Source organism: Zootoca vivipara, chromosome 12, assembly GCF_965207765.1.
Source record: "Zootoca vivipara chromosome 12, rZooViv2.hap1.1, whole genome shotgun sequence".
In the NCBI taxonomy this organism is placed as follows: domain Eukaryota; kingdom Metazoa; phylum Chordata; class Lepidosauria; order Squamata; family Lacertidae; genus Zootoca; species Zootoca vivipara.
In genome coordinates, this window is record NC_142595.1 from 10,582,608 (window position 1) to 10,607,630 (window position 25,023).

General features: G+C 44.8%; 1 protein-coding gene across 1 annotated transcript in view; it reads left to right on the plus strand.

Moving 5' to 3' along the window:
- The first annotated feature begins 4,412 nt into the window (after window positions 1-4,412).
- The window catches only part of MRC2 (mannose receptor C-type 2), a 67,587-nt gene continuing 46,976 nt past the window's right edge, over window positions 4,413-25,023 (plus strand). Inside the window, exons 1-3 of the mRNA XM_035136405.3 lie at window positions 4,413-4,714; window positions 19,042-19,449; window positions 23,193-23,366. Coding sequence (XP_034992296.2) covers window positions 4,612-4,714; window positions 19,042-19,449; window positions 23,193-23,366 — 685 coding nt within the window. The 5' untranslated portion in view covers window positions 4,413-4,611. The remainder of the gene's footprint in view (window positions 4,715-19,041; window positions 19,450-23,192; window positions 23,367-25,023) is intronic.

The following is a 25,023-nucleotide window of genomic DNA, read 5'->3' on the forward strand; positions in this document are numbered from 1 at the left end:
TTACAGTAAATTGTATAAAGGAGAAAATATTAATAATAAGAAATTAGAAGAATATTTAGATAAATTCAATGGATTTGGCATTAATTTAGAAGAATTGGAGAATTTAAATAAACCAATTTCATATCAAGAAATAACAGATGAGATAAATAAACTCAAATTGGGGAAATCACCAGGCACGGATGGCCTAACAGGAAAACATTATAAAGTGTTACAAAACGAATTAAAAGAAGTGTACAAGGTAATGGTAGACGGAATTCTAGAGAGAAGAGAGCTTCCGAAATCGTGGCAAGATACATACATTACCCTGATACCTAAAGATATAGAGAGAAGAGAAGAAATAGGGAACTACAGGCCAATTTCATTATTAAATATTGATTATAAAGTATTTGCTGGAATTTTAGCCAATAGGATAAAATGTGTACTAAATAAAGTGATAGGCAAAGAACAACAAGGCTTTCTACCCCAAAGGAAGATGTCTAGTAATATTAGGAACCTTCTAGATATGTTTGAATATGTGGAATGGAATCCTAGCAAGAAAACAGCCTTTATATTCTTGGACGCCGAAAAGGCATTTGATAATTTGGCATGGGAATTTATGATAGGGGCGTTGAAGAAATTAGGAATTGAAGGAAGATTTATGGAGGGAATAAAGGCCATATATAGTAAACAGCTGGCGAGGTTGATCATTAATGGGGAGATAACAAAAGAATTTGAAATTTCTAAGGGAACGCGGCAGGGATGCCCACTGTCCCCACTATTATTCATATGGGCATTGGAATTCCTAATAAAAGATATCCAAATGGATAGGAACCTCAAGGGTATATCGGTTGGGAGAAGTGAGTTCAAATTGCGAGCTTTTGCCGACGATTTGATAATAATGTTGGAAGACCCTGTGGAGACTCTACCCAAATTGAAAGGTAAATTATTAGATTATGGCAAGATAGCGGGATTAAAAGTGAATAATCAAAAAACGAAATTGATGATCAAAAATATAAGAAAGGAGGAAGAAAGGGAAATACAAAAGATCAGTGGGTGGGAAATAGTGAAGAAAATTAAATATTTGGGAATCACTATATCCAATAATAAAGCAGACTTATTTGACAACAATTATGATAAAATCTGGAAAAAAATAAAAGAGGATTTAGAGAATTGGAAGGGATTGAACCTAACATTCACAGGCAGGATTGCCGCAATTAAAATGATGGTCTTACCTAAACTGATTTTCTTATTTCAAATGTTGCCGATAAAATTAAAAAAAGAAACATTCGAAACATGGAAAAGAGATCTAAATAATTTTATTTGGCGAGGAAAAAAGGCAAGAATACAATATAGGTTGTTAACAGATGCAAAAGAAAGAGGAGGTTTGGGAGTCCCAAATCTGAGGTTATATTATGCTGCATCCTGCTTGTGTTGGACGAAGGAATGGTTCCTGTTGGACGATCTGGAGTTACTGAAATTGGAAGGCTTTAGAAATATTGGAGGTTGGCACGCATACCTATTAAAAGAAAAGAAAGGTGAATATACATCCTTCAAAAATCATATATTTAAAAAAAACCCTATTCGATATTTGGGAAGAATTTAGATGTCTATTAGAACCTAAAATACCATGGTGGGCTTCACCCATAGAAATGTCAGCAACAAGCAAGGAACCCAAAGGAAATAATTGGCCGACATATAAAGAATTGATCGAGAAAATAGATGACCAATATGAGCTAAAACCGTATAACCAAGTTGAACAATACTGTCAAAGTTGGTTACACTACCTTCAATTACAATCGATTTTCAAAGAACATAAAGTAATTGGATTTGAAGACGGGAGATCAAAATTACAAGAATTATTATTAGAAAATCAGGGGAGACCATTGGCGAAAATTTACAAATTTTTATTAGAGTGGGAAATGAAAGATGAGATGGTAAAAGATGTAATGGTAAAATGGGCAAAAGACATAGGGAGGGTAATTTATGTTAAACAGTGGGAGAAATTATGGAGTAAAGACATAAATTTCACAGCATGTATGACAATAAGGGAAAATATATGGAAAATGGTTTATAGGTATCACCTCACACCAGCAAAACTAGCTAAAATTTATAGAAACAACCAAGATAAATGTTGGAAATGTAAAGAGAAATTGGGCGACTTCTTTCATTGCTGGTGGAGTTGCGACAGGATTAGCTCATACTGGTCAAATATTTACGAGGAAATGAAAAAAATGCTTAGATTCACATTCGAGAAAAAACCTGAGATCTTGCTGCTGAGCATGGTACCAGAGGATATACCAAAGGACAGGAAGAATATACTCCTTTATGCGTGTGCGGCCGCTAGAATGCTGATCGCCCAAAATTGGAAAGGAGATAAGGTTCCAACTATTCAAGACTGGCATATAAAATTGATTGAATACATGACACTAGCAAAGTTAACCGCAACGATCAGAGGGATATCAAAACAAACAATCAAAGATGAGTGGAAATATGTAGATGAATATTTTTACAAACAAAAAATAAGCACAAAACTAGTGATATGTTTAGACTAAGAGATACAAGAGGATAGGAAATAAGGTGATGGGAAGAGAGAAAGTTAATCAATTTAAATTAAAAGGAGAAGCTTAGTAAAATTCAATTATGTGAGGGAACCGATGATAAGTGTTGGGAAGTCAAAACTCTACTTTACTATATTCTTTTCTTGCCTTCATTCTATCTATCTTCATCCTCCGTTCATCTTCCCCTCCCCTTCCCTCCCTCCCCTATCTATCTTACCTCCCCTGTCCCACCTTCTCTTACCATTGACCTACCTGGGTCCTGTTCTCTGCTCGCTCTTCCTTTGTTCACTCTTCCTTTACTCTTATTCTTTCTTTGTCCGGTTTGCTATATCCTAGGTCCCCAGATCCAAGACGGGAAAGACCAAGTTTTGGATTAGTGGGATTTTATGGCCAATTTCAGAATGTTACGATTGGAAAAAGGTTGCTTATTTGTTATATGTATTTTTTGGTTTTGTAATTGGACCATATGTATTCTTTTTTTTATATACGCATTTTCTTTGTAATTTTGGAATTGTGTAATTTTTAACAAGTAATAAAGGTTTTCTAAAAAAATAATAATAATAATAAAATGTTTAATAGACCATTGTATTTTAATATTTTGTTGGAAGCCGCCCAGAGTGGCTGGGGAAACCCAGCCAGATGGGCTGGGTATAAATAATAAATTATTATTATTATTAATATTATTATTAGTCTGGAGAGGTCCAAAGGCAGGAGCATGGCCACCACAACCGCCTTCCTGTTCACTGGTCCTGCTAGCTAAGGATCATGGGAGTTGTAGGCCAAAAACATCTGGAGTGCCAAGGTTGAGGAAGCCTGGACCAGAGCACGCCAGGCACGCACTCCTGTCTTCCACTGCCTCCCGCAGTTTGGTCAAACTCATGTTAGTAGCTTCGAGAACACTGTCCAACCATCTCGTCCTCTGTCATCCCCTTCTCCTTGTGCCCTCAAGGAATGGAAAATTAGCTTGCTTTAATAGGCTAAAAGACAAATTGGAGGACAGTGCCTTCAACGTGTCAAATTTCCACGTATCGGGACTGTGACTTGGGGAAGAGAGTTGGTCTTGATAATATTTTGGATGCATTGCAGTCTGGTGATTTTATAATAGGTCCGCCTATTATAGGTCCGTGGGAGGGGGGAAGAAGTTTCCACTGTGGCAAATTGGGAAGCAGATTATCGCAGGGGGTGGGGAGCGGGGGCGACCCCAAAAGATGGAGGGTTACAGCTCTCGAGTTGCATATTAAATATAATAAATTGGGGGTGACCAATCATCCTAAAATGTAGGATTGCAAAATATTGGAGCGGGAGGGGGAAGCCTTATTATTATTATTTGCAAGACATCTAGTCCAATAATTTTGGGGCTGAGTGGAGGTAGACCTGATAAACGCCGTGCAGTCCCAGGCAGCCTATGCCATCTCCGCTTTTGCAAACAGCAAACTCCTTGCGTTCCATGCATAACAAGACAAAACATGCAACCGCGCAGCAGCATCGCGCCCATTTAAAAGTGCCCGAGTGCAGCTGGGAGGAAAGGAGGTGTCTTTTAAAAGTGAGGAGTGGCGGCTGCGGTGGGAAGAAATGCTCTCGATTTTAAAGGTGGGCAGAGGGAAAGAGGTTGCAAGAAGGGCTCGGGGAAGAACAGGAACCAGAGCCTCTCCCTCCTTTCCTCCTCTCCGTCCCCCTCCGCCTCACTTGCAACGTGTTGCAATTCCTCTTAGCGCACATCCAGCTTGCCAAACCGCGGAAAAAGTTTGGAAGTCTTGGAGAAAGCTACTCTCTCGCTCCCCCCCATTTCCCTTCCGCCCACAACTGGCTGGGCAGCCTGTGGGGTTCGTGACGCAGCGTCTGAATTCTTAGAAGGCAGGGGAGGGGCGCTTTTTTCCCTTTTTTTTTGGAGGGGGGCGCATTCCTTGTCTCTCCCATCTCCTTGTCTCTTTACCCTCCCATCACCTTCGGAACAGGAGGAGGGGGAGAAAAGGACACTGAGTCAGCACGGAGAGAGAGAGAGAGTGCGCAAGGACGCAAAGCAGGAGAAGAGGAGAGGGAGATCAGTCCCAGCCCCCCACCCCACCCCACCGCTATGAAACTTCCCAGCCCCCCCTCTTCGCCACGGCCTCGCTTGCTGAGATGCGCCCTGGGCATCCTTCTGACCATTGAGCTCGGACTCTGCGCTCTTCTCCCAGGTAGGGCTGAGTTGGCCAAATGTGTTTGTTTTTACTCCTTTCCAAACTTGCAGCGTCTTTTGAGGAGGGCGGGAGGTTGGGGGTGGTGGTGAAAGGAGGTACTTGTAGATCTGCCTCTTTAAAAAAAAAGAAGGGGGGTCGGCTCCTCACAAAGTTAGCATGCACTCTTCTCTCCCCCCCACCCCGATTTCACTCCCCCCGTTTCGGGCAGTTGTTGGGGCATTTGGGGGGGCGTGTATGCGAGCTTGCGTTTTGCAAACGGAGGAGGAGAATCCTGAATGGAACCAGATGTGGTTTGGAATTGCGAAGGGAGGAGGAGATGGAAGGGGCTGTTTTTGAAAGAAACGGGAGGGGGGCACACACTTGCACACCTCCCCATCAGCAAAAAAAAGATGATTTTCTCTAGTTGCAAGATCTGATCCCTGCTGCATTTTGAAATTAATGCTCTTGTTTCTGCGCCCCTGAAGTTTGGGAATTTTATTCTTTCACCAACTAGTTCTGCTTTGCAACCCTCCAGGCTTTTTGCATGTGTCCAGCCGTAATAAAAACCCCAACACACCACTTCATACCACCGGATTTTCCCAGAGGAATCAGTGTTTCCAAAAGTTAGAGCGAGTGCATTTTCCAAGCTGTGCATTTTCCAAGCTGGCGTGCGTTGGTCTCCCCAATTGTGCCTCCGAGGAGGATAGCGATTTGGCCAGCAAGAACAGTGATAGGGACGAGAACTAAACTAATGAGAGGCATTTGTTGGTCCCCAGAGCTTTGTCAAAAGCTCGGTGTATTTGCCTCGCAAGCACACTGGCCTTGCAAGTTGGCCAGATCTCCAAAACTTGCTCCAGTGTCTGGACCGGTCAATTGTGCCAGACAGTGACATTTAAAGAAATAAATAAAATCCCTGCTTTTTGCTCCAGTTTCCATGCAGTCTGCAACCAAAGGATTAACAAAAACAAACAAACTTTGCAGCGTGATAAATTTCTAAAAGAACCCCATTGTGGCTTACAGAGAGAGAGAAATGCAGTTTAAAGTAAATCAGGAAGCCGCTGGGAAATGTGGGGGGGGGGACAGGAAGCTGTTGGGAAAAGGGTCAGGAATGAAGCAGTGTGGGGTCGGTGGTTTGTCTCAGTTTTGGGTGGGAAGTTAGAGCAAAAGATGCAATGATTGAATGGGACCAGCTTATATATGGCTAACTGCATAGGCTAATTTGGGAAGGAGATTGCCCACAATCACGTGCTCTTCTTTGTCTCCTCCCACCCAGCGGCTTGCGCACCTCTGCAGCCAGCCAGGTAACTGTACCTGCTCAACACTTGCAGAAACTTGTATTCCTGCCTCACCCCCTGGGAAATGGGGAGCAGGGGGAATAGGCCACCCCAGTCTCGCAGTACGGCTGCTCCAATCAAATGTATAGCTCTGCTGCCTGCAGCTCCTTTTACAAGTAAAAGCCCAACCGGGCCGGGGTAGATGGGAATTGTAGTCGAAAACATCTGGAGGGCACCAGCTTGGAGGAGGCTGGTAAAACAAAGAATGCAAAGAGATGCCATAAAGTAGTTTGTTCCCTAATACGTTGGACTCGGATGTGGGAGACCTGTAGTCATAACTCATATTAAATGCCGTTGTTGCTTAGCAAGTGAAAGAAGCTGAAATGAAATTAAGAGCCAAGAGGTGCACAGAATGTGAAATGATGCGTTTTAAAAACACTGCAGGCTGCATACATTCCATACATTTAAAGCACACTTAAAACACACGACTTTCCCCAAAGAATCCTGGGAACTGCAGTTCTTTAAGGGTGCTGGGAATTTCAGTTCCGTGGCAGGTAAATGACAGTTCCCGTAATTATTTGGGGGAAGTAATATGCTTTCAATGTATGGTGTGAACACAGCACAGTGTAAAAGGAAGACAGGTTCTAAGGCTTCTCGCTCTTGAGCTTTAAGATATATTAATGGACTTCTTTTGGAGCACTTGCATATTTCTAAAGGTAAAGGGACCCCTGACCATTTGGTCCAGTCGTGACCGACTCTAGGGTTGCGGCGCTCATCTCGCATTATTGGCCGAGGGAGCTAGCGTGCAGCTTCCAGGTCATGTGGCCAGCATGACAAAGCCGCTTCTGGCGAACCAGAGCAGCGCATGGAAACGCCATTTACCTTCCCACTGTATTTATCTATTTATTTATTTATCTACTTGCACTTTGATGTGCTTTCGAACTGCTAGGTTGGCAGGAGCTGGGACCAAACAACGGGAGCTCACCCCGTTGCAGGGATTTGAACCGCCGACCTTCTGATCAGCAAGCTCTAGGCTCTGTGGTTTAAAAGCTGCATAACTATGTGGTACCTACTGTGGGTGGCCTGTTGCTTTTGAAGGCCGCTCTTTCAATGAGAAGTGAACTGTTGGCGTAACTCAGTCGTCCATAGGCCAACTGGCGTCCAACTGTTTTCCTAATTTAATGTGCTCAAAGATAGTTTCTTTCCGATTATTGAAAGCATCACTTCTGCCTACAATGTTGGATGGAGTGGAAGGGTTTAGAAGCAAAGCTGTGAGATCTCTTAAAAAACCAACATGACAATTCTGAGTCTTATTTATTTATTTGAACAAAGAGAAGTAATGTGTGGGATGGGAGTCAGTAGCCTCTGCTAACCTCTAGGTTAGATTACTGCAATGTGTTATACATGGGGCTGCCTCTGAATACTGTTCTGAAACACCATCCAGGTTGCTCACCGGGGCAAGGAAGTTTGAGCGTATAATGTCATCCCTGGCCCGACTGCACTGCCTCTCCCCGATGCTTTTTAACATCTGCATGCGCCCCCTCGCCCAGTTTGTCCGGAGTTTGGGTTGCCACCTGCATGCTGATGGCACCCAACTTTATTTTTTTTTAAATATTTTTATTAATTTTCCAATTAAAACCAATTATATCACATTCAATATTTCAAATTATACACATATATATATCAATCAAACCGAATGTTATGCCAAATCATCTAAAGAATTTTTTATTTGGGTTCCCATGCTTCAAGAAATTGGGAATTCCTCGCAACTGTCCACTGCCGTCTTTTTTCTAAAGTTCAAATCGTCCTCCAAGTTCATAATAATCCAGATCTTCCCCTTACAGTCACATAGATGTTTTCCACTTTCATCCGATTGTTTCCCAGCCGCTGAGATAAATATCAAACAAAGTTTCACAGATGTTCTTTCTCCTGTGTGAGTTAATCAGTCCAGCCTCCCCATAAATCTTCTTAATGGAGCTCCTTGTTGCGTCGAAGCAGCCCGAAGCAGCGCCATCTCAAAAAGCTCAAATCACTTTCGCTTTCTCTCATAGCCATGAAGATTCACGATCATTATAGAATTTACAGCTTTTTCAGGCAGGAGACCCAAACATCAAACCATAAACTCTTGGTAAATTAATGGATCTCCTTGCCCTATAGCTGAACTTAGCTTCAGGTCGCTGCTCCAATTTAAAGTGCGTCACAACTCATAAATCCTCCGAGCGCGTCCAGAACCCCTTCCGCCCGACTAGGGGGAGGCTTTTCTCATCGGCAACTCCACATCTTTAAAAAAATATGCTCAGTAACAACAGTTATAAAGTTCAACTCACACAGTCTTTTGCTTCTCTTTCACTCCAAACAAGCCAGGACATCGCGTCCGGGAAGGTACGATGCAGCAATATGAAGGAAAAAAAAATAAAAACTCACTTCCCTTATCGCTCCGTCCCCATCAATCCTTCTTCCAGATGCAGTACAATCTTTGACTCCTCTCCTTTCAGCAGCATAAATTTCTCAGCAGTAAACAGCGCTTCTTCCCCTCCTTCTGAAGTATGTCCATAGATTTAAGCCTAATTATCTTCTTTAACCATGGAAATCCCCGCCATGCAGATTAGCGTCCGGGAGTCCTGGCCCTCGTAAGTGCTCAGCCCAAGCTCCCCCCACTCCAAAAACAGTCGGAGTGGGTCAGGGGGCATCGCGGGCCAGCGGCCCCTCTCCGTAACCCCCGGAGAGGGTAGGGGGTTGCCATTTACTCCCCTAGCAACCGCCAAATTCCTTACGAAGGTCAGAGAGATGGAAAACAGGTCCGCCATTCCTGCAGGCGGAAACCGGAACCTATGGCACCCAACTTTATCTGTTGATGGACGGCCATCCTGACTCTGCCCCAGACACACTGACCAGGTGCTTGGAAGCTGTGGCTGGACGGCTAAATCTTTCGAAGACAGGGGTCCTTTGGCTGGGTCGGGACAACATGGAGTTGGGGGGGGGGCAACTCCCATCTCTTGCAGGGGCGCAATCAGTGCCAGCGCCTTCTGTCAAGAGTCTGGGTGTAATCTTCGATGCCTCCCTTTCTATGGAGGCGCAGGTTACAGCTACAACAGAGGCGGCATTTTTCCATCTCCGCCATGCTAAGCAGTTGGTCCCTTACCTCTCTCGCCACTGTGATCCATGCGATGGTCACCTCCAGGCTTGATTATTTTAATTCACTCTATGTGGGGCTGCCCTTGAAGCTGACCCAGAAACTGAAGCTGACCCAGTCTTCGCCGCGGGATCACATTCATCCAGTGCTACACCAGCTGCACTGGCTCCCGGTGGAGTACAGGATCAGGTTTAAGGTGGTGGTTTTAACCTTTAAAGCCCTATACGGCCTAGGACCCTTGTACCTGGGTTTTGGGCGGGGTATAAATAAAAACTATTATTACCATTATTATTATTATTATTATTATTATTATTATTATTATTATTATTATTATTGGCTGGTCCAAGGTCACCCAGTACATTTCCTGGCTGAATGGGGTTTTGAACCTGGATTTTCCCATTCCTAGTTCAGCACTTCAACCCAGAGATAGGGAATGTGTGTGGCCCTTCCAGATGTTGCTGGACTCTAACTCCCATCAGCCCCAGCCAGCACAGCCAATGGTTGGGGATGATGAGAGTTGTAGTCCAACAACATACGCAGGACTACACATGTTCCCCCACCTCTGCTGTAACTGCTACATGACATTGGTTCTCGATAGATAGAATATTCCTTGGGCCCCTTGCTAAATTGAGATAATCTTAGTTACTTAAGAAGATAAGAACAACCTGTTGGATTGGGCTTATAATATACTAGCTGGCCCTGCACGCGTTGCTGTGCATTAGTCTATGAAATGGAGGGTAATAGCCCCCCTTCAGATCCCCCTGAGCCTCAGAGTCCCCCTGAGTCGAGGCGAGATACTGTGGAGAGGGCAGGTTTCATCCCTGTGTCTCCCTGTTCTGACCCATTACGTATCCCTGCTCCCTATTCCCCCCCCCCAGGCAGGCCCCTACCTCCACTTGGCAATGTTGGTTATTTGGTGGGGGATTTTTTTGGGAGGGGGTTAGTGGTGCTAAATTGTAAAGTAAAAACCCCTTGCCGTGCCCCCAAGTGCGTTGCTGTGGGTTATTCCCCCCCCCCGGGCCTAGTGGGGGCCTGGCAAGGGCCTACATAAAACAGAGGCCATGCTGCAGCCTGTGATCCATGCGCTTGTCCTCTCCCCCCCGGGGGCCTAGTGGGGGCCTGGCAGGGGCCTACATAAAACAAAGGCCGTGCTGCGACCTGTGATCCGGACGCTCACCCTCTCCCCCCCCCCCCCCGGGCCTAGTGGGGGCCTAGCAGCCTGGCAGGACCTAGGGGGTCTGATAATGGCCGACTTGGTGGTTTCAGTTGCTTGGTTGGTGATGTCATTTGGTTTGTGGGTGTGGCTTAGATTTCACAGGAAGGGAGGGGTGGAGGAGGGTATAACGCCACTTGAGGGCGCTGTTTTACTTGGTGGAAAATCAGGTCTATACCTGCCCAGGTGTGTGATTTGAGGGATTTTTGTCCCCAACAACGCTCGGGGAGTGGCCTGGATCGTTGTGTCAAAATTTCAGGACGATTGGTCAAGCGGTTACGGAGAAAAGTGGAACATGCAGTATCACGATTTTTACATTTCTATATATATAGATATAGATTTAAGGATCTTATTCTTGTTGGTCTTTAATGTTTTTAGCAATTTGCTGCTCTTTTTTCTAGCAACCCTTAGAGCCTGCTTGAATTTTTTGTTGGCCAAAGTTTATGTTGCTTTTGTTCTCTTCATTTGGACAAGTCTGTCGTCCCCCCGTACCCCCCCCCCCCCGGAAGCTTTCTTGCCTCCCAAGCATTTAAGATAAAAAAAAAGTTCTGTACTGTACGGATTTGTAGGTTGCATTCAGACATGGGGATAATTGCATTAATTCTTTTCTGCTTTGAATGCTAGTGCTATGATCCTGGATGATATTGTTATAGAACTCTGATCAGCATATTACCACGTTGTGCTAAGGTGGTGGGAAAGAACTGTGTGCCGGGATTCCACCCCAAATTTCATCATGTGAAATTGCAATGCAAAATTCCCGCGGTTTCCTGGGATTCAGCTGGATTTCCCAGAAGTGGCTTTTGCGTTTTGTTGAAAGATCACGCAAAACACGAAAAATGTCAGAAGGAAACTGGAAAAAAGTGCTATCTTCTCTCCTAATTGTGAAGCAAAAATACAAAAAGCAAACAACAGCCATCACTGCTGTTTAAAATAGGGAAACCAGCATGATATTCCAGTCCGATAGTTGCGAACATTATTTTTCCAGAATTTGGAAGTTATCTCAGGACTGCAGGCAACAGAACAGAAGACTTTCTGGTTAGTCACCTCTCTGGTTCTGTGCATGGCATGTGAGCTCAGAAGAAGGCAGGCCAGTAGGGAACATACCTGAATATCAGTGATGTGGAAAGGCTTTTTGCGAAACATCTTGTAGTTGGCCAAACTAGCTATCAATATCAACATGCTGCAGTGGAACGTTGTCTGCCTATCACATTTGGGTACTGTAGGTCACACCCAACTCATACATTTCAAGCAGGGGTCAGCAAACTTTCAGCAGGCGGCCGGTCCACTGTCCCCCAGACCTTGTGGGGGGCAGGACTATATTGGGGGGGGGGATTAACGAATTCCTATGCCCCCAAAATAGCCCAGAAATGCATTTTAAATAAAAGGACACATTCTACTCATGTAAATACACGCTGATTCCTGGACTGTCCGTAGACCGGATTTAGAAGATGATTGGGTCAGATCTGGCCCCCAGGCCTTAGTTTGCCTACCCATGATTTAAAGCACTGTTATGCCACGTCAAGCGTCATGGCTTCACCCAGAGAATTCTGGGAAATGGAAGTTTGTTAAGGGTGCTGAAAGTTGTTGAGAGAAATGACATTCCCCGTGACTCATCGGAGGAAGGGATGGGGTATAAATGTATGGTGTGGGCTTCAGCTTTTCCTCCATAGGAATTCCAGGATTCTCGACCCTTTCAGGCCACGCTCCACACTCCACCGTTGCAGCTTCTCTCCATGGATGTCCCTGTTGAATTTGCTCCAGTTTGTCCTCCATTTCTCCCAGGCTTTCCCTTAGTACAACCGCAGACCTGTTAAAAACTAGATTCGTGCACACTGACGGGCTTCCAGCTTGATTCAGTGCTGTAATGGCAAAGACGACACGACTCAAGGCAGGTTGAACTCAATGGGAAGGCGACCAAGAGCAGAGCTCGAGCGCTTCCTTTTATTGAAAGCTCGGGATGACAGTTAATCATTACAACGACAGTGTAACTTCTAGCCAATTACAACAGTGCAGTCCCATACAAGGTGATGTTTCCTGTAACGTCACAACCGGTCACTCCCTAAGACATCCTCCATAGCCCACGTGTTGTTTTGCCATGCCCTCTGTCCATGCTCCAAGCACATGTCACTCTGTAAACACCCCCTCCTAGTTCCCATTGTGTTGCCCTCCTTGGCTTGACCCATCTGGTTTGTCCTGATTCATCCAGTTCCGTCCAGATCCTCCTAGATCAGGGGTCCCCAGACTTACCGTGTGGCGGGCCGGTGCCCGCCGCGCCGACCGCGCGGCGGGCCGGAGGGCAGGGGAGTGCGCGCGCAGCGGGCCGGAGGGCGGGGGAGTGCGCGCCCGTGCGCATGCGCACACGCACACGGGCGGGAAAAAAATCGCTGAAAATCGCTTGTGCGCATGCGTATGGGCCTCCCCCGACCCGGAAGTGCACCAGAAATGACCTCTTCCGGGTCGGGAGAGGCCCATACGCATGCGCACAAAGGATTTTCGGCATTTTTTTGCCGTTTTTCTAGATCGTCGCTGCGCCGCGCGCCGTGAGAGCGGGCGGCGGCAGCGGGTGGTGGGGGTCGTCGCGGGCCGGATTGGAAGGCCGATTGGGCCGCATCCGGCCCGGGGGCCGTAGTTTGGGGACCCCTGTCCTAGATCCTTCTAGCTCTGTTGTGACCTGTTGCCCTGCTGACCTGAGCCTCTGACCTGTCCTTCTTCACGTGTTTCCCATTCTGACATTAGCCGGTTTGCCGCGCTAATGCCCACGCTCTCGGAAGATCGGTGTGGCTTGCCAGCACCAGATCTCAGTCATTCCCACACATGCCAGCGCCATTTCCTCGTGTAATCCCCACAATTCAGAATTTAATTTTAGTAGTTTGGTAGGGGCGAAAGTATCTCGCACTTGCACCCGTGTTTATGCAACCTCAGTCTTCTGTCTGCAACTGCAGCATGGATCTGCCTTGGGAGGGTGGATGGAAGGTCCCTATGGAGGCAATTGAACTTGACTGACCTTCTGGAGCAATCTGGTATGCTTTGTATAGGAAACCTTTTCTCTTTGGAAATCCAAATTGGCCACCAACAGTGGCCAGGTGTGTGGGCAGCGTTTTAAAGCACCATTTAACACCCATGAGTGTTTTTTTTTTTTATAAAGGGTGTTGTTATTATTTGTGTTAAAGCTCTGAAACAGCTTGCAACAGAGGCTCTGGAGCAATGATTTTAACCCCCCCCTCCCTTTAGGCTGTTTTTGCAATATAAATACACACAAACACATAACCCTCAGAGGTGCTTTATATAGTATGCAGCTTTTATTGATCTAAAGGCAGCATTTCCCCTATGGGATTTCGGGGGAAAGGGGTCTAATTAACTATAAAAATACTCCTTTTTTCTCTTTAAAACTTTGTATATTAATACGTGCCCGAAAGTGCAGTAGACCAGAGACCCATCTTTTACAGATCCTATGCCATTTTCAAGCAGTTGTCGTATTTCACCTAGATACAAGTGATATTGTTGAGTTTCTGTCATCACTAACTTATTATGTCTCCAAGTTGGCCACAGAAAAAGATTTCTGTTTTATTGGATGCAGATGATCCTACAATTCTATTCCAGAAAAAAATGGGTGTGAGGGTATTTTCTGAATATTGTTAAAAGGAAGGTAATGGTGTTTTCTAAGGTATTTAGATGAGCAGCTTGTTGAACAAGTAACAGTTTTAAATTATTTGGGAACAGATTTTCAACATTCTGAAAAGATCAACAAGAATATTGGCGTAGAAGAAGCTATTCAAATTCTCCTGCTTTTTTAAAAAAAAACCAAACAAAAGGCCGTAACTTTATTTCTGCAGTACTTGGATAAACTTTGAGCTCAGTTACTTTATGAGATTCCGATGCTAATTTAAACCCTCTGGATGTTGTGCAGTGTAAATTCCTTTGACACGTTTCCTCTGTACCAAGTTGGGTCTCAAATCCCACTTTGCGATCCGAAGCTTCCATTCTCACACTCTCCTGGAGGAGACCATTGGCTCTGGCTGAATGGCTTGTTCCGTTTCGTTCTGCTTCATTCACTTGAAAGCAAGCTGGATGAAAGCCATCGTTTTAAGGTTATACGCTTTTGGCTTTTCAACCACATCAGTTATTAAGTTTAGGTCCGAGCAGAGTATTAGAACGTATTGAGGCGACGCCTGCTTGAAACTGGACCACAAAATAACCTTCCTGCAATGAGAAAATTGAGTCCCTGCAAAGATAGTCCTCTTGATAACAGTAGCATCTCATCTGCAGGATCTAACATATCCAAAGGACAGAACAGCCTTCTTGAGTGCACGACTGGACGTGCTTCCTTCAACAGCAGTACTTGTGTTTCTCCGAAAACAAGACACCGTCTAATATTTATTTTTTCCCCAAAAAAGCCACTATGGCTTATTTTCAGGGGATGTCTTATTTTTTCCCCTCCTTCTCCTGCCGTGGCCGGCATTGCAGCTGCACCTATTACTATGTCTTATTTTCCTTGAATGCTTAAAAATCCTGCTACGGCTTATTTTATGGCTACGTCCTATTTTCGGAGAAACAGGGTACTTGAGGGTTGTTTTAAGAGAATCCTTTCACAAAGTTGGATATAGAGTTTTCCACTTTCTCCAGGTCTCGCCACCCCCCCCCCCCAAAAATGCTATATTTTCTAATCTCAAAAGCGACTTCTTGGCTTGGGGTTAGGTCCACAGGATCTCTTCCTCCTAGGAAAGGAGCATCGTCTGAGAGGAGTCCTTTGCCACAGATGGAAGGAGTCCTTTTGCATTGATTCCCTTCACAGAACTACAATTCCCATAGTTGCCTGGTGCTTGGATGTGGCCATAATGTGGAACGTTGGTCGGGATCAGTGCCGGTTTACCAAATAGGCGGATTAGGCACTGGCCAATCGGCTCCACGCCTTTTAGGGGGCGCTGGGACAACGGATCAAAATAATAATTGATTTTGAAATACTGATCTTGAAAGAAAGTGACCATCAAGCTTTCTTGTCTCCTAAAATTTGTGAGGGGACCCCCCAAGATTTTGACTGCCTAGGCGCCTCCACAGGGTTTAATCCGGCACCAGTTGGGATTCTGCTCGCCGTTGACGACAGAAGAACAATGATCGGGTTGAGCCAGGAGCCAGCAGTCTGGAAGCAGCCTTAGCAATGCTGAAATTCACACTTTCAGGGTGTTGAAAAAAGAGATAGGCTAAGAACATGTTTAGACAGCATATTATGGCTCAGCGTCATACAGCCACGTCCGAAGAGCAGGAAATGCAATGGAGGAAAATAAATCCCTATCACCATTTTTTAGGCCTGCTCTGCCCTTTCAACTCCCTGCATGAGACTTGCTAGATCACAAAGGCAGGACTAGGACGTCCCGTATTTAGAGAGTATTAGGCCTATGTGCCTTTGCTGTTCCCTCAGGTAACTTGTCGTTGTGTTCCCCCCTTCTGTAAAAGGTTCTGAAACCTCAGTAGCTATAATTTTCTAAGTTCTCCTGCAAGTGGTAATTTTCTACTTTTAGCCCTTTGTCTGTTTTTAGAGTCAGCCGATCTCTCCCTTTTGGCCATAGGCACCAATTCTTTTTCTGGTCTGGACTGTTGAGTATGACCTTATGGTTTCTAAACTCATCCATACATGAGCATGGCGAAGCCTCGGGAGAGCTAACCTTTCCCAGAACCTGTCATGTCTAGTCTTTTGTTTTTCGGGGTGCTGACACCATTGCGTCCTTTTGTACCTGCACAGAAAGGGATTTTGAGAGTGAATGATTATGTATAATCTTTCTAAATCTTGACGGGTATGCCATATATATATGGCATACCTGCCAAGATTTCTCCAATGAAAATGTTGTTGTTGTTTAGTTGTTTAGTCATGTCCAACTCTTCGTGACCCCATGGACCAGAGCACGCCAGGCACTCCTGTCTTGCACTGCCTCCCACAGTTTGGTCAAACTCATGTTGGTGGCTTCGAGAACACTGTCCAACCATCTAGTCCTCTGTCGTCCCCTTCTCCTAGTGCCCTCCATCTTTCCCAACATCAGGGTCTTTTCCAGGGAGTCTTCTCTTCTCATGGGACTCTCTTCATGGGACTCTCAAGAGTCTCCTCCAGCACCATAATTCAAAAGCATCAATTCTTCGGCGATCAGCTAAAGTACACCAATGAAAATAGGGATGTCCTATTCAACAATAGCAACAGCAACAACAACAACAACAACAACAGTTCCCCTCCCATCTGACTGGGTTGTCCCAGTCACTCTGGGCAGCTTCCAACCTATATAAAAACATAATAAAACATTGAACATTTTAAAAAAAACTTCCCTGTACTGGGCTGTCTTCAGATGTCATCCGAAGGTTGTCTAGTTACTTATCTCCTTGGCCCGGTTGGTCACATAACTCCATACCCTCCAGGGTGGATAAAAATCAATGATTTTTTTGGAGAGAGAGAAAAAACAAACACAGATTTATTTTATTTAAATCAGATTTTTAAAAATTTAAATCAAATTCTTTGATTTAAATCAGATTTTTAAAATAAAATGCTTTTGGAGGAAAAATCTTTCCAAAGATGGTTTTCTATTTAAGTTACATTAGAGCCCAAAGGGTATTCATCAGGAAATAAGGATTTGTTTTAAGTTTTTCATGTGTGCTAAAACTCAGTCTAAGTTTTTTTTAATTGTTTAACCACATCAGTTAACGAACATGGATACATATGCTATAATGTTATTGTTTTAGTTAAATAAATTGTTTAAATTGTTATTAAGGAAATGATGATTTTTATCCTTCCAATAAAGTACAGCAGAAAGGTTGTCCAAATATAGGCAATAATTTCATAATTACCTGGCTTTTTATTTCTAATAGTATAACCAAATCAGTAATTTTTGAAAGAACTGTAAAAACAACTCTGAAAATTTATTATTCCAAAAATGAAACCACCTTCTGATTGTAAATACAGTGGTACCTCGCAAGACGAATGCCTCGCGCAGCGAAAAACTCGCTAGACGAAAGTGTCTTGCGATGTTTTCGGCGCTTCGCAAGACGAAGTTTTCTATGGCCACGCTTCACAAGACGAAGTTTTTCGGCTTTTTCCCCCCGCCGCGGCAACCCACGCTTCACGAGATGAAATTATCGCTAGACGAAGCGACTCACAGCACGAATTAATTTCACTGTATTAAGATTATATCCGCAAGAATGAGTCTTTCTGTAAAAAAGTGGTTTAAATCAAGTCTTACTGACTAGTAATTTAAATCGATTTGATTTAAATCAAATCCACCCTGATACCCTCCAACATTTCTCTGAGGAAAATAGGGACATCCTAAGGAAAAGTGGGAAATTCCGGGATCAAATCAGAAACTGCTTCTGTAAATTTGGGACTGTCCCTGGGAAACAGGAACACTTGCAGGGTTTGATATGGTTGTATCTTCTTGTGGTGTTAGTATGGCTTCCGACAGCAGGACATGGAAGTAATCGATTTCTGGTGATTCCCCTGTGGTGGGTTGGGTTCCCGAACCGTATGGAGGGGCTACAGGAGGAAAACCAGTTCCCCTCACATTCTGCTGACGGAAGTATTATGGTCATCTGAACAGCACATAGTATTCAATCTAGAAGCAGCATCTCATCAGTTGAAAATCTTAAGCCAGAAACATGGCAACATCCAGACTCCAGCTATGGCCTGGTTTCTTGAGAGGAACTTTGCTAAAGAGATCGGCTTGGTGCGAGAAGGTAATTGCAGGTTTTAATAACCGCTTGGGGTTTTAAGTAAAGCAGCATGTAAAATGCGGTTCTGCAAGAATGCACGTTTTCATATTCAGAGGTTGTTGTATACAGTACTATTCTGGTTGGCTACCCTTGCCATCTGGGGAACTGTCTCATACTTGATTCCTGCAGAGCTGTTTGCTACCAATATGGGGCTATCGAAAGCAGACCCCACCAAATCTGGGCACTATTTCACATAATGCCTGCTCTAAACCGGGTTTTCATTGCATTTCATGTATTTATCTATTAAATGGGTATACCAACCTTTCTCCAAAGATCACAGGGGAACATAAAATTACAAACAAGAACACAAAACAAACAAACAAACAAACAAACAAAAAGGCAAACCAATAACCACCACCCCCATGGACAATTTTAAAAGGCCATAGATTGTTTAATCAGCCAAAGGCCTGGTTATAGAGAAACGTTTTTGCCTGATGCCTAAAGGTACGTTGTGAAGGCCTCCGGTGAGCCTCCCTGGGGCATAGCTGCCAAGTTTTCCCTTTTCTCGCGAGGAAGCCTATTCAGCATAAGGGAATTTCCCTTAAAAAAGGGGATAACTTGGCAGCTATGCCCTGGGGAGAGCATGGTGCAAACGGGGAGCTACTGCAGAAAAGGCCCGTTCTCATGTTGTCACCCTCCGGACCTCTCATGGAGGCGGCACACAAAGAAGGGCCTCAGATGATTATCATTGCAGGGTCCAGGTCGGTTCATATAGGGAGAGGCGGCCCTTGAGAAATTGCAGTCCTGAGCCTTTTAAAGCTTTGTAGGTCAAAACCAGCACTTTGATTTGGGCTCAGAAACTTAATGGTCAGCCAGTGCAGTAAGCCCAGTGTAATATGTTCAAACTGTCTTGCCTTGGTGAGCAACCTGGCCTCTGAATTAATGGGTTGACCTGTGCTATCGGGAGGATGGTCCTGTCTGTTTCAGGGAGTTACTAACTACATGGAGGTTTATATATATATTTTTGTTTTCATTTTCACAGACTCGGGGATATTCCTCATCTATAGCAGTGGTCTGCAAGGCTGCTTGGAGACTAAGGACTCTCTAGTGAAAATTTCCAAGAGCTGCAACACCAGCCTCCCAGCTCAGAAGTGGAAATGGGTTTCCCGGAACCGGCTTTTCAACGTTGGGACCATGCAGTGCTTGGGGGTCTCCTGGAAGTCTGCAAACTCCAGCGCGACAGCCCAGGCACTAGGCACCTATGAGTGCGACCGGGAATCTGTCAACATGCGGTGGAACTGCCGGAGCCTGGGTGACCAGCTCTCCCAGTATTTGAGCTCCAGGTTGGGGAACTGGTCACTGACACTATCGGAGAGGGGCGACCAGGCACGGGGAGGCCAATGGAAGATCTATGGCCACGATGAAGATTTGTGCTCCAGGCCCTATTCGGGTAAAGCCTCTATGAGAGGATTGAAACGTATTCTTTCTCCTTCTTTGCTGCTGCTGGTAGCACAGTGGTACCTGGGTAGTCGAATGGCTTGACTCCAAAACAAATCGGCTCCTGAACACTGCAAACCCGGAAGTGAGTGTTCTGGTTTGCGAACGTTTTCCGGAAGCCAAACGTCCAACACGGCTTCCGATTGAGTGCAGGAAGCTCCTGCAGCCAATCGGAGGCCGCGCCTTGGTTTTCGAACATTTTCTGAAGTTGAACGGATTTAATTTCGAGAACCAAGGTACCATTGTATGTGTTTCACGGGTTTGCTGTGCAAATTCAGAAGGCGGGTCTCTCAGCTGCACCACTGCTGGGTCTAGCACAGCAAAAGCGGTTCCTTCTACGTTCCGCACTGAGTTGTAGGAGTTTTCAGAGCTTAGGATTGCTCTGCAAATCATAGTTGAGTGGAGCATCAGAAATCGTAAAAATTTCCGACTGTTTGTAAAAGCCAAAGCCAATGGGGAAATGGTGCTGTGTTTATGAAAGATGGATCCTTGATTCTTTGCCTGTCTTCCGCGATTCTCACTGCGTTCCCACCATATTTTAACTGTCGCTCTTGAGTTTCATTTTGCCAAAGTCTGGGCCGTCGCCAAAGCCACCGACCACCATTCAGTCTAAATAACGCTTAACTTCAAACACCAGCCTCAGTTTGCATTGGAAACAGCTGCATAGTGAAATTGTGGTTTAAATTGCTTTAGTTTGAATCCAGGTTAAGTTGGTTGCCTTCTGGCTGTTTCCACACTGGGCCCTTGCTGTGAAATAGCTACACTTTTCCTCACTTTCAACGAGGAATCTGCAAAACATCTTAACAAAGCACCCCCCGCTTTATCTTTTCGTAAACCCCTTTGAGGCGCTTTTTTTTTTGCCCCCCACAATCAAGCGGTGTACAAATTTTACAAAATAAAATAAACATGTTTGCAGTTCATGTTTTGTTTTTATTCATAGCTCAGAAATTCTGAGTTTTTTAGCTCAATAGAACAGTTGTACATTTTCTCCAGGTTTAAATGATCCATTACATTACATTTTTGGCTGTTTTGGGACTACAACTCCCACCATCCCTAGCTAACAGGACCAGTGGTCAGGGATGATGGGAATTGTAGTCCCAAAACAGCTGGAGGGCCAAGTTTGGCCATGCCTGGGTTAGATCATATGGGCTTTGGAGATTGCTCAGCTGTTTTGTTGATTGCGTTCCAACCATTTCAGTCTCTAGGGTCTAGCTCTCCTCCTAGGAATCAGCTGTGTCACATTAAGCCTTAATACTACCTTTAAATCTGGTGTCCCCCACCCCCCACCGCCAAAAAAAGAGACTGCAGTTGAAGGCAACTGTGATTGGTAGTGAGGCAGGGAGAGAGTTTGTAATCCTTTATCCTCACACAGTGGTCCTAGAGCAGATTCTCTCTCTCTTAACTTATGGGGCTGGGGAAAGAGAGATTGCCCATTTGGCTACAGGGTATTAGAGTGGCTATTCCACTTCCAGCTTAAAGCAGAACAGTGATTGTGTGCTGCTAAATTGTCCCCGTCTGGGAGCACCCTTTGCTTTCCAGTGAGGAAAGTTAGCCATGACTAACAAAGGTTCCACTAAAATGAGCGCAGGATTAAAGTTCAACTAATTTAGCCTAAACTAAGATCATGGCCACTGGTCCCATCACCCCCTGGCAAATAGAAGGGGAAGAAATGGAGGCAGTGAGAGATTTTACTTTCTTGAGTTCCATGATCACTGCAGATGAAGCTCAACATCAAAAAAACTAAGATCATGGCCACTGGTCCCATCACCTCCTGGCAAATAGAAGGGGAAGAAATGGAGGCAGTGAGAGATTTTACTTTCTTGGGTTCCATCATCACTGCAGATGGTGACAGCAGTCACGAAATTAAAAGACGCCTGCTTCTTGGAAGAAAAGCAATGACAAACCTAAAAAGCAGAGACATCACCTTGCCGACAAAGGTCCGTATAGTTAAAGCTATGGTTTTCCCAGTAGTGATGTATGGAAGTGAGAGCTGGACCATAAAAAAGGCTGATCGCCAAAGAATTGATGCTTTTGAATTATGGTGCTGGAGGAGACTCTTGAGAGTCCCATGGACTGCAAGAAGATCAAACCTATCCATTCTGAAGGAAATAAGCCCTGAGTGCTCACTGGAAGGACAGATCCTAGAGCTGAGGCTTCAATACTTTGGCCACCTCATGAGAAGAGAAGACTCCCTGGAAAAGACCCTGATGTTGGGAAAGATGGAGGGCACAAGGAGAAGGGGACGACAGAGGACGAGATGGTTGGACAGTGTTCTCGAAGCTACAAACATGAGTCTTACCAAACTGCGGGAGGCAGTGGAAGACAGGAGTGCCTGGCGTGCTCTGGTCCATGGGGTCACAAAGAGTCAGACACGACTAAACACCTAAACAACAAAATTTAGCCTGGATGTAACCCTCTTTCACCAAACCTATGTGTGTTTTAAATTGCAGCATAAAACTGCTCTGTGATGTGGAACTGAACTGTTCTGCAAGAGGTTGCTTTTCTATCCCTCAAGGCTGCAAGGATAAGCAGAGATACATAGGCAGGTACCTGATAGAATCTAAGGAGCCAGACGGAGGACCAAATTTCCAGAGGACCAGGAGGAGTCTGGCGTTCCAGTGCTCTTTAACCTTTCTTCAAAATAAGTGCATGACAAAAATGCCCTTTTTGTTTAATTTGAGTAATTTATTTACTTCACGGAAATGAGGTGTTCTTTGGCAGAAAATTTGGGCTATGTTGATGCGGACTTTTTTGGAAGGAAAAAAAATACCATGTATTGCAAGGTGACCAAATGAACAAGAAACTCAGAACTTGGACCAGAGAGCAGTTTACGAATAGGAATGGAGTTGTAGCCCAAAACTCATAAGTCCAGTCAGTGTGTCTTTCTAAAAGGACAAATGAGCTCACAGAGGGCAAATCCTCACCACCTCTGTGTTGTTGATATATCAGGAGAGGAAGGGAGGAATCACATTTCAAAGAAGTTCTTGTTTTGCTTTGCCTCTTCCCAGTCTGCTTTTGATGTGCTAACTTTTCAGACAATGCCAAACCCCAAAACCTTGCAAACCAATTCTGGCTTGAATAGTCGGGAAGACCTTTTTTTAAGTGTCTCCTATTTTTGCCGCAGTAAACAGACGAAGCCTTTCGCTTTGGGAATTAAGGCCAACGCATGTACGTTTTCAAACCCTGTGAGAGATCAGTTTGCCTGCTGAATATTTAGAGGCTCAGATGCAAATGGTATTATTTGATGTCTTTGCTTTCTGCTAAGTTTGATGACCTTGAAGCTTTTTCAGCCAGCTGTGCTTCGGTCAGCATCCTGCCATTAACAAACAAGCCCTGTGTTCTGAACAGCCCGCTTGTTGCAGGATTTTAATGTTTGTTTTGGTAGCGCAGTGCGCGCAGATTCTCGTTGCATGTGGAAAAAATTTCATCATGTGCTCAGTGGAGCAGTCTGCCAGCCCAAATATGTGTTGGATTAATTTGAAGTCAGGTAGGGTATGCTGTGAGGGTGCACAGCTAGCCGGAGAAATTGTGGAATGGCGTGTTGAATCTTAACGTAGGGCTGCAAGAAGAAATCTTAATGTAGGGCTGCAAGAACATAGGTTGCCAAGGCCTTTGGGGTTAGATGATAAGCATTCTCTCTCTCCTTATCAAAGAAGGGCCCTCTATATGTTTTATCTCTCTCTTCTGTCCTTCTAGAAATTTACACCATTCAAGGCAACTCTCACGGGAAGCCCTGTACCATCCCTTTCAAATACGACAACCAGTGGTTCTATGACTGCACCAGCATGGGGCGTGGAGATGGTCACCTCTGGTGTGCCACCACACAGGATTACGGCAAAGATGAAAGATGGGGGTTCTGCCCCATTAAGAGTAAGTTGCTTCTATAGGGTGGGAAGTCACGGGCACTACTGATGGGTGTGTAGCAGCCAAATCACAGGTGTGAACAGATGGTTGTGCTAACTGTTCAAACAAAAACCGGTCCTCCTTTCTTAAGGCACCATGGGAGGTTTCCTTCTGCCTTCTAAGCCTTCAGGGTTTTGGTTTCCAAAACTACCCTTCTGTAAGTGTCCCGTTCCCCCCCCCCCCCACACACACACATGCCCTGAGCAGTTGCACTGTTTTCTGTGATTCAGCCTTCCCCCTCAAGAGTTGGAGTATTGATGAATATTCCATGCTGGGACTGAAACAAGTAGCGTTCACCGTAAATACAGTGGTACCTCGACTTACGAATGCCTCGACTTCCGAAGGTTTTGACTTACAAAGTTGGCAAACCCAGAAGTATTTCCGTCGCGTGCGCGTTCTGCACCTGCGCAGAAGCGGTGCGGCGTTCTGCGCATGCGCAAAATGGATGCTTCGACATCCGAAGGTTTTGACTTATGAAGAGCGCTGCGGAACGGATCTCCTTCATAAGTCGAGGTACCACTGTAGATAAGATAGGCATGCAAGTGCTGCAGAAGTTATAGTACTGTATAGAACAGGCTTCCTCAAACTCAGCCCTCCAGATGTTTTTGGCCTACAACTCCCATGATCCCTAGCTAGCAGGACCAGTGGTCAGGGATGATGGGAATTGTAGCCTCAAAACATCTGGAGGGCCGAGGTTGAGGAAGCCTGGTTTAGAAGGACACCGTATCGTGACAAAGGGTAAACAATATACACATTAATTTGAGACTGTCCTTTACCCTCAGGGCTCAAAGTGAGCTAAATATCTTACAAATGTATATAAAATAAAACAGACATTGAATGGGTGCTTCCCAGAGTGCTCAGTTTGAAAGCTAAGGAAGGAGTGCAAGCCTATAGAAGACCGTATCGCCATTCCCAAACTGCTGTCCCATCTTCTCTTATTCCTGCTATAAAGTATAAGGTCTAGTCACTGCCTTCTCTCCCCTGCCCCCACCTCACAGGCCCTGTCACCCAACACAGAGGCTGGAAAAAGCCTTCCCTTAAACTCTGGAAAAGTGACTTGAAGTGTATAGCATGTTATTCTTTGAAGGAGAACTACCTGAAAATGAATCACAGGTGGCATTTAACTCCGAGTAGGTTTGTTAGGATGTGTAATACTGATCAGATAAGTGGTGGAAGCGGAGGGAATGTTCTTTCATATGTGGTGGACGTGTTAAAGGGTAAAAGAATATTGGGAAATGAACCGTAATGAGTTGAAAAAAATGTTTAAAAGTACTCCCCCCCCCCAAAAAAAACCCAGCGTCCTTTCTGTTGGGGATAATCCAGACTGAAATTCCCAGGTGTTAGAAAAGGTTATTTATGTATGCCAATACTGCGGCCTGTGTTTTGTTAGCCCCAAAATGGACAATAAGCAAGGTCCCAAACAAAGAAGAATTGCAACTAAAGTTGACAGAATATGCACAACTCGCAGACTTAACATATAGAATAAGAGAACAAGAAGGACATATGTTTAAAGAAGACTGGAAATCGTTTATTGAATATATGGGAAATAACTGTGTACAGCTGAAAACGCTGGCAGCATTAAGATAAATTCAGCAGTATAAATAAGTTATGATGGGTGTAATAA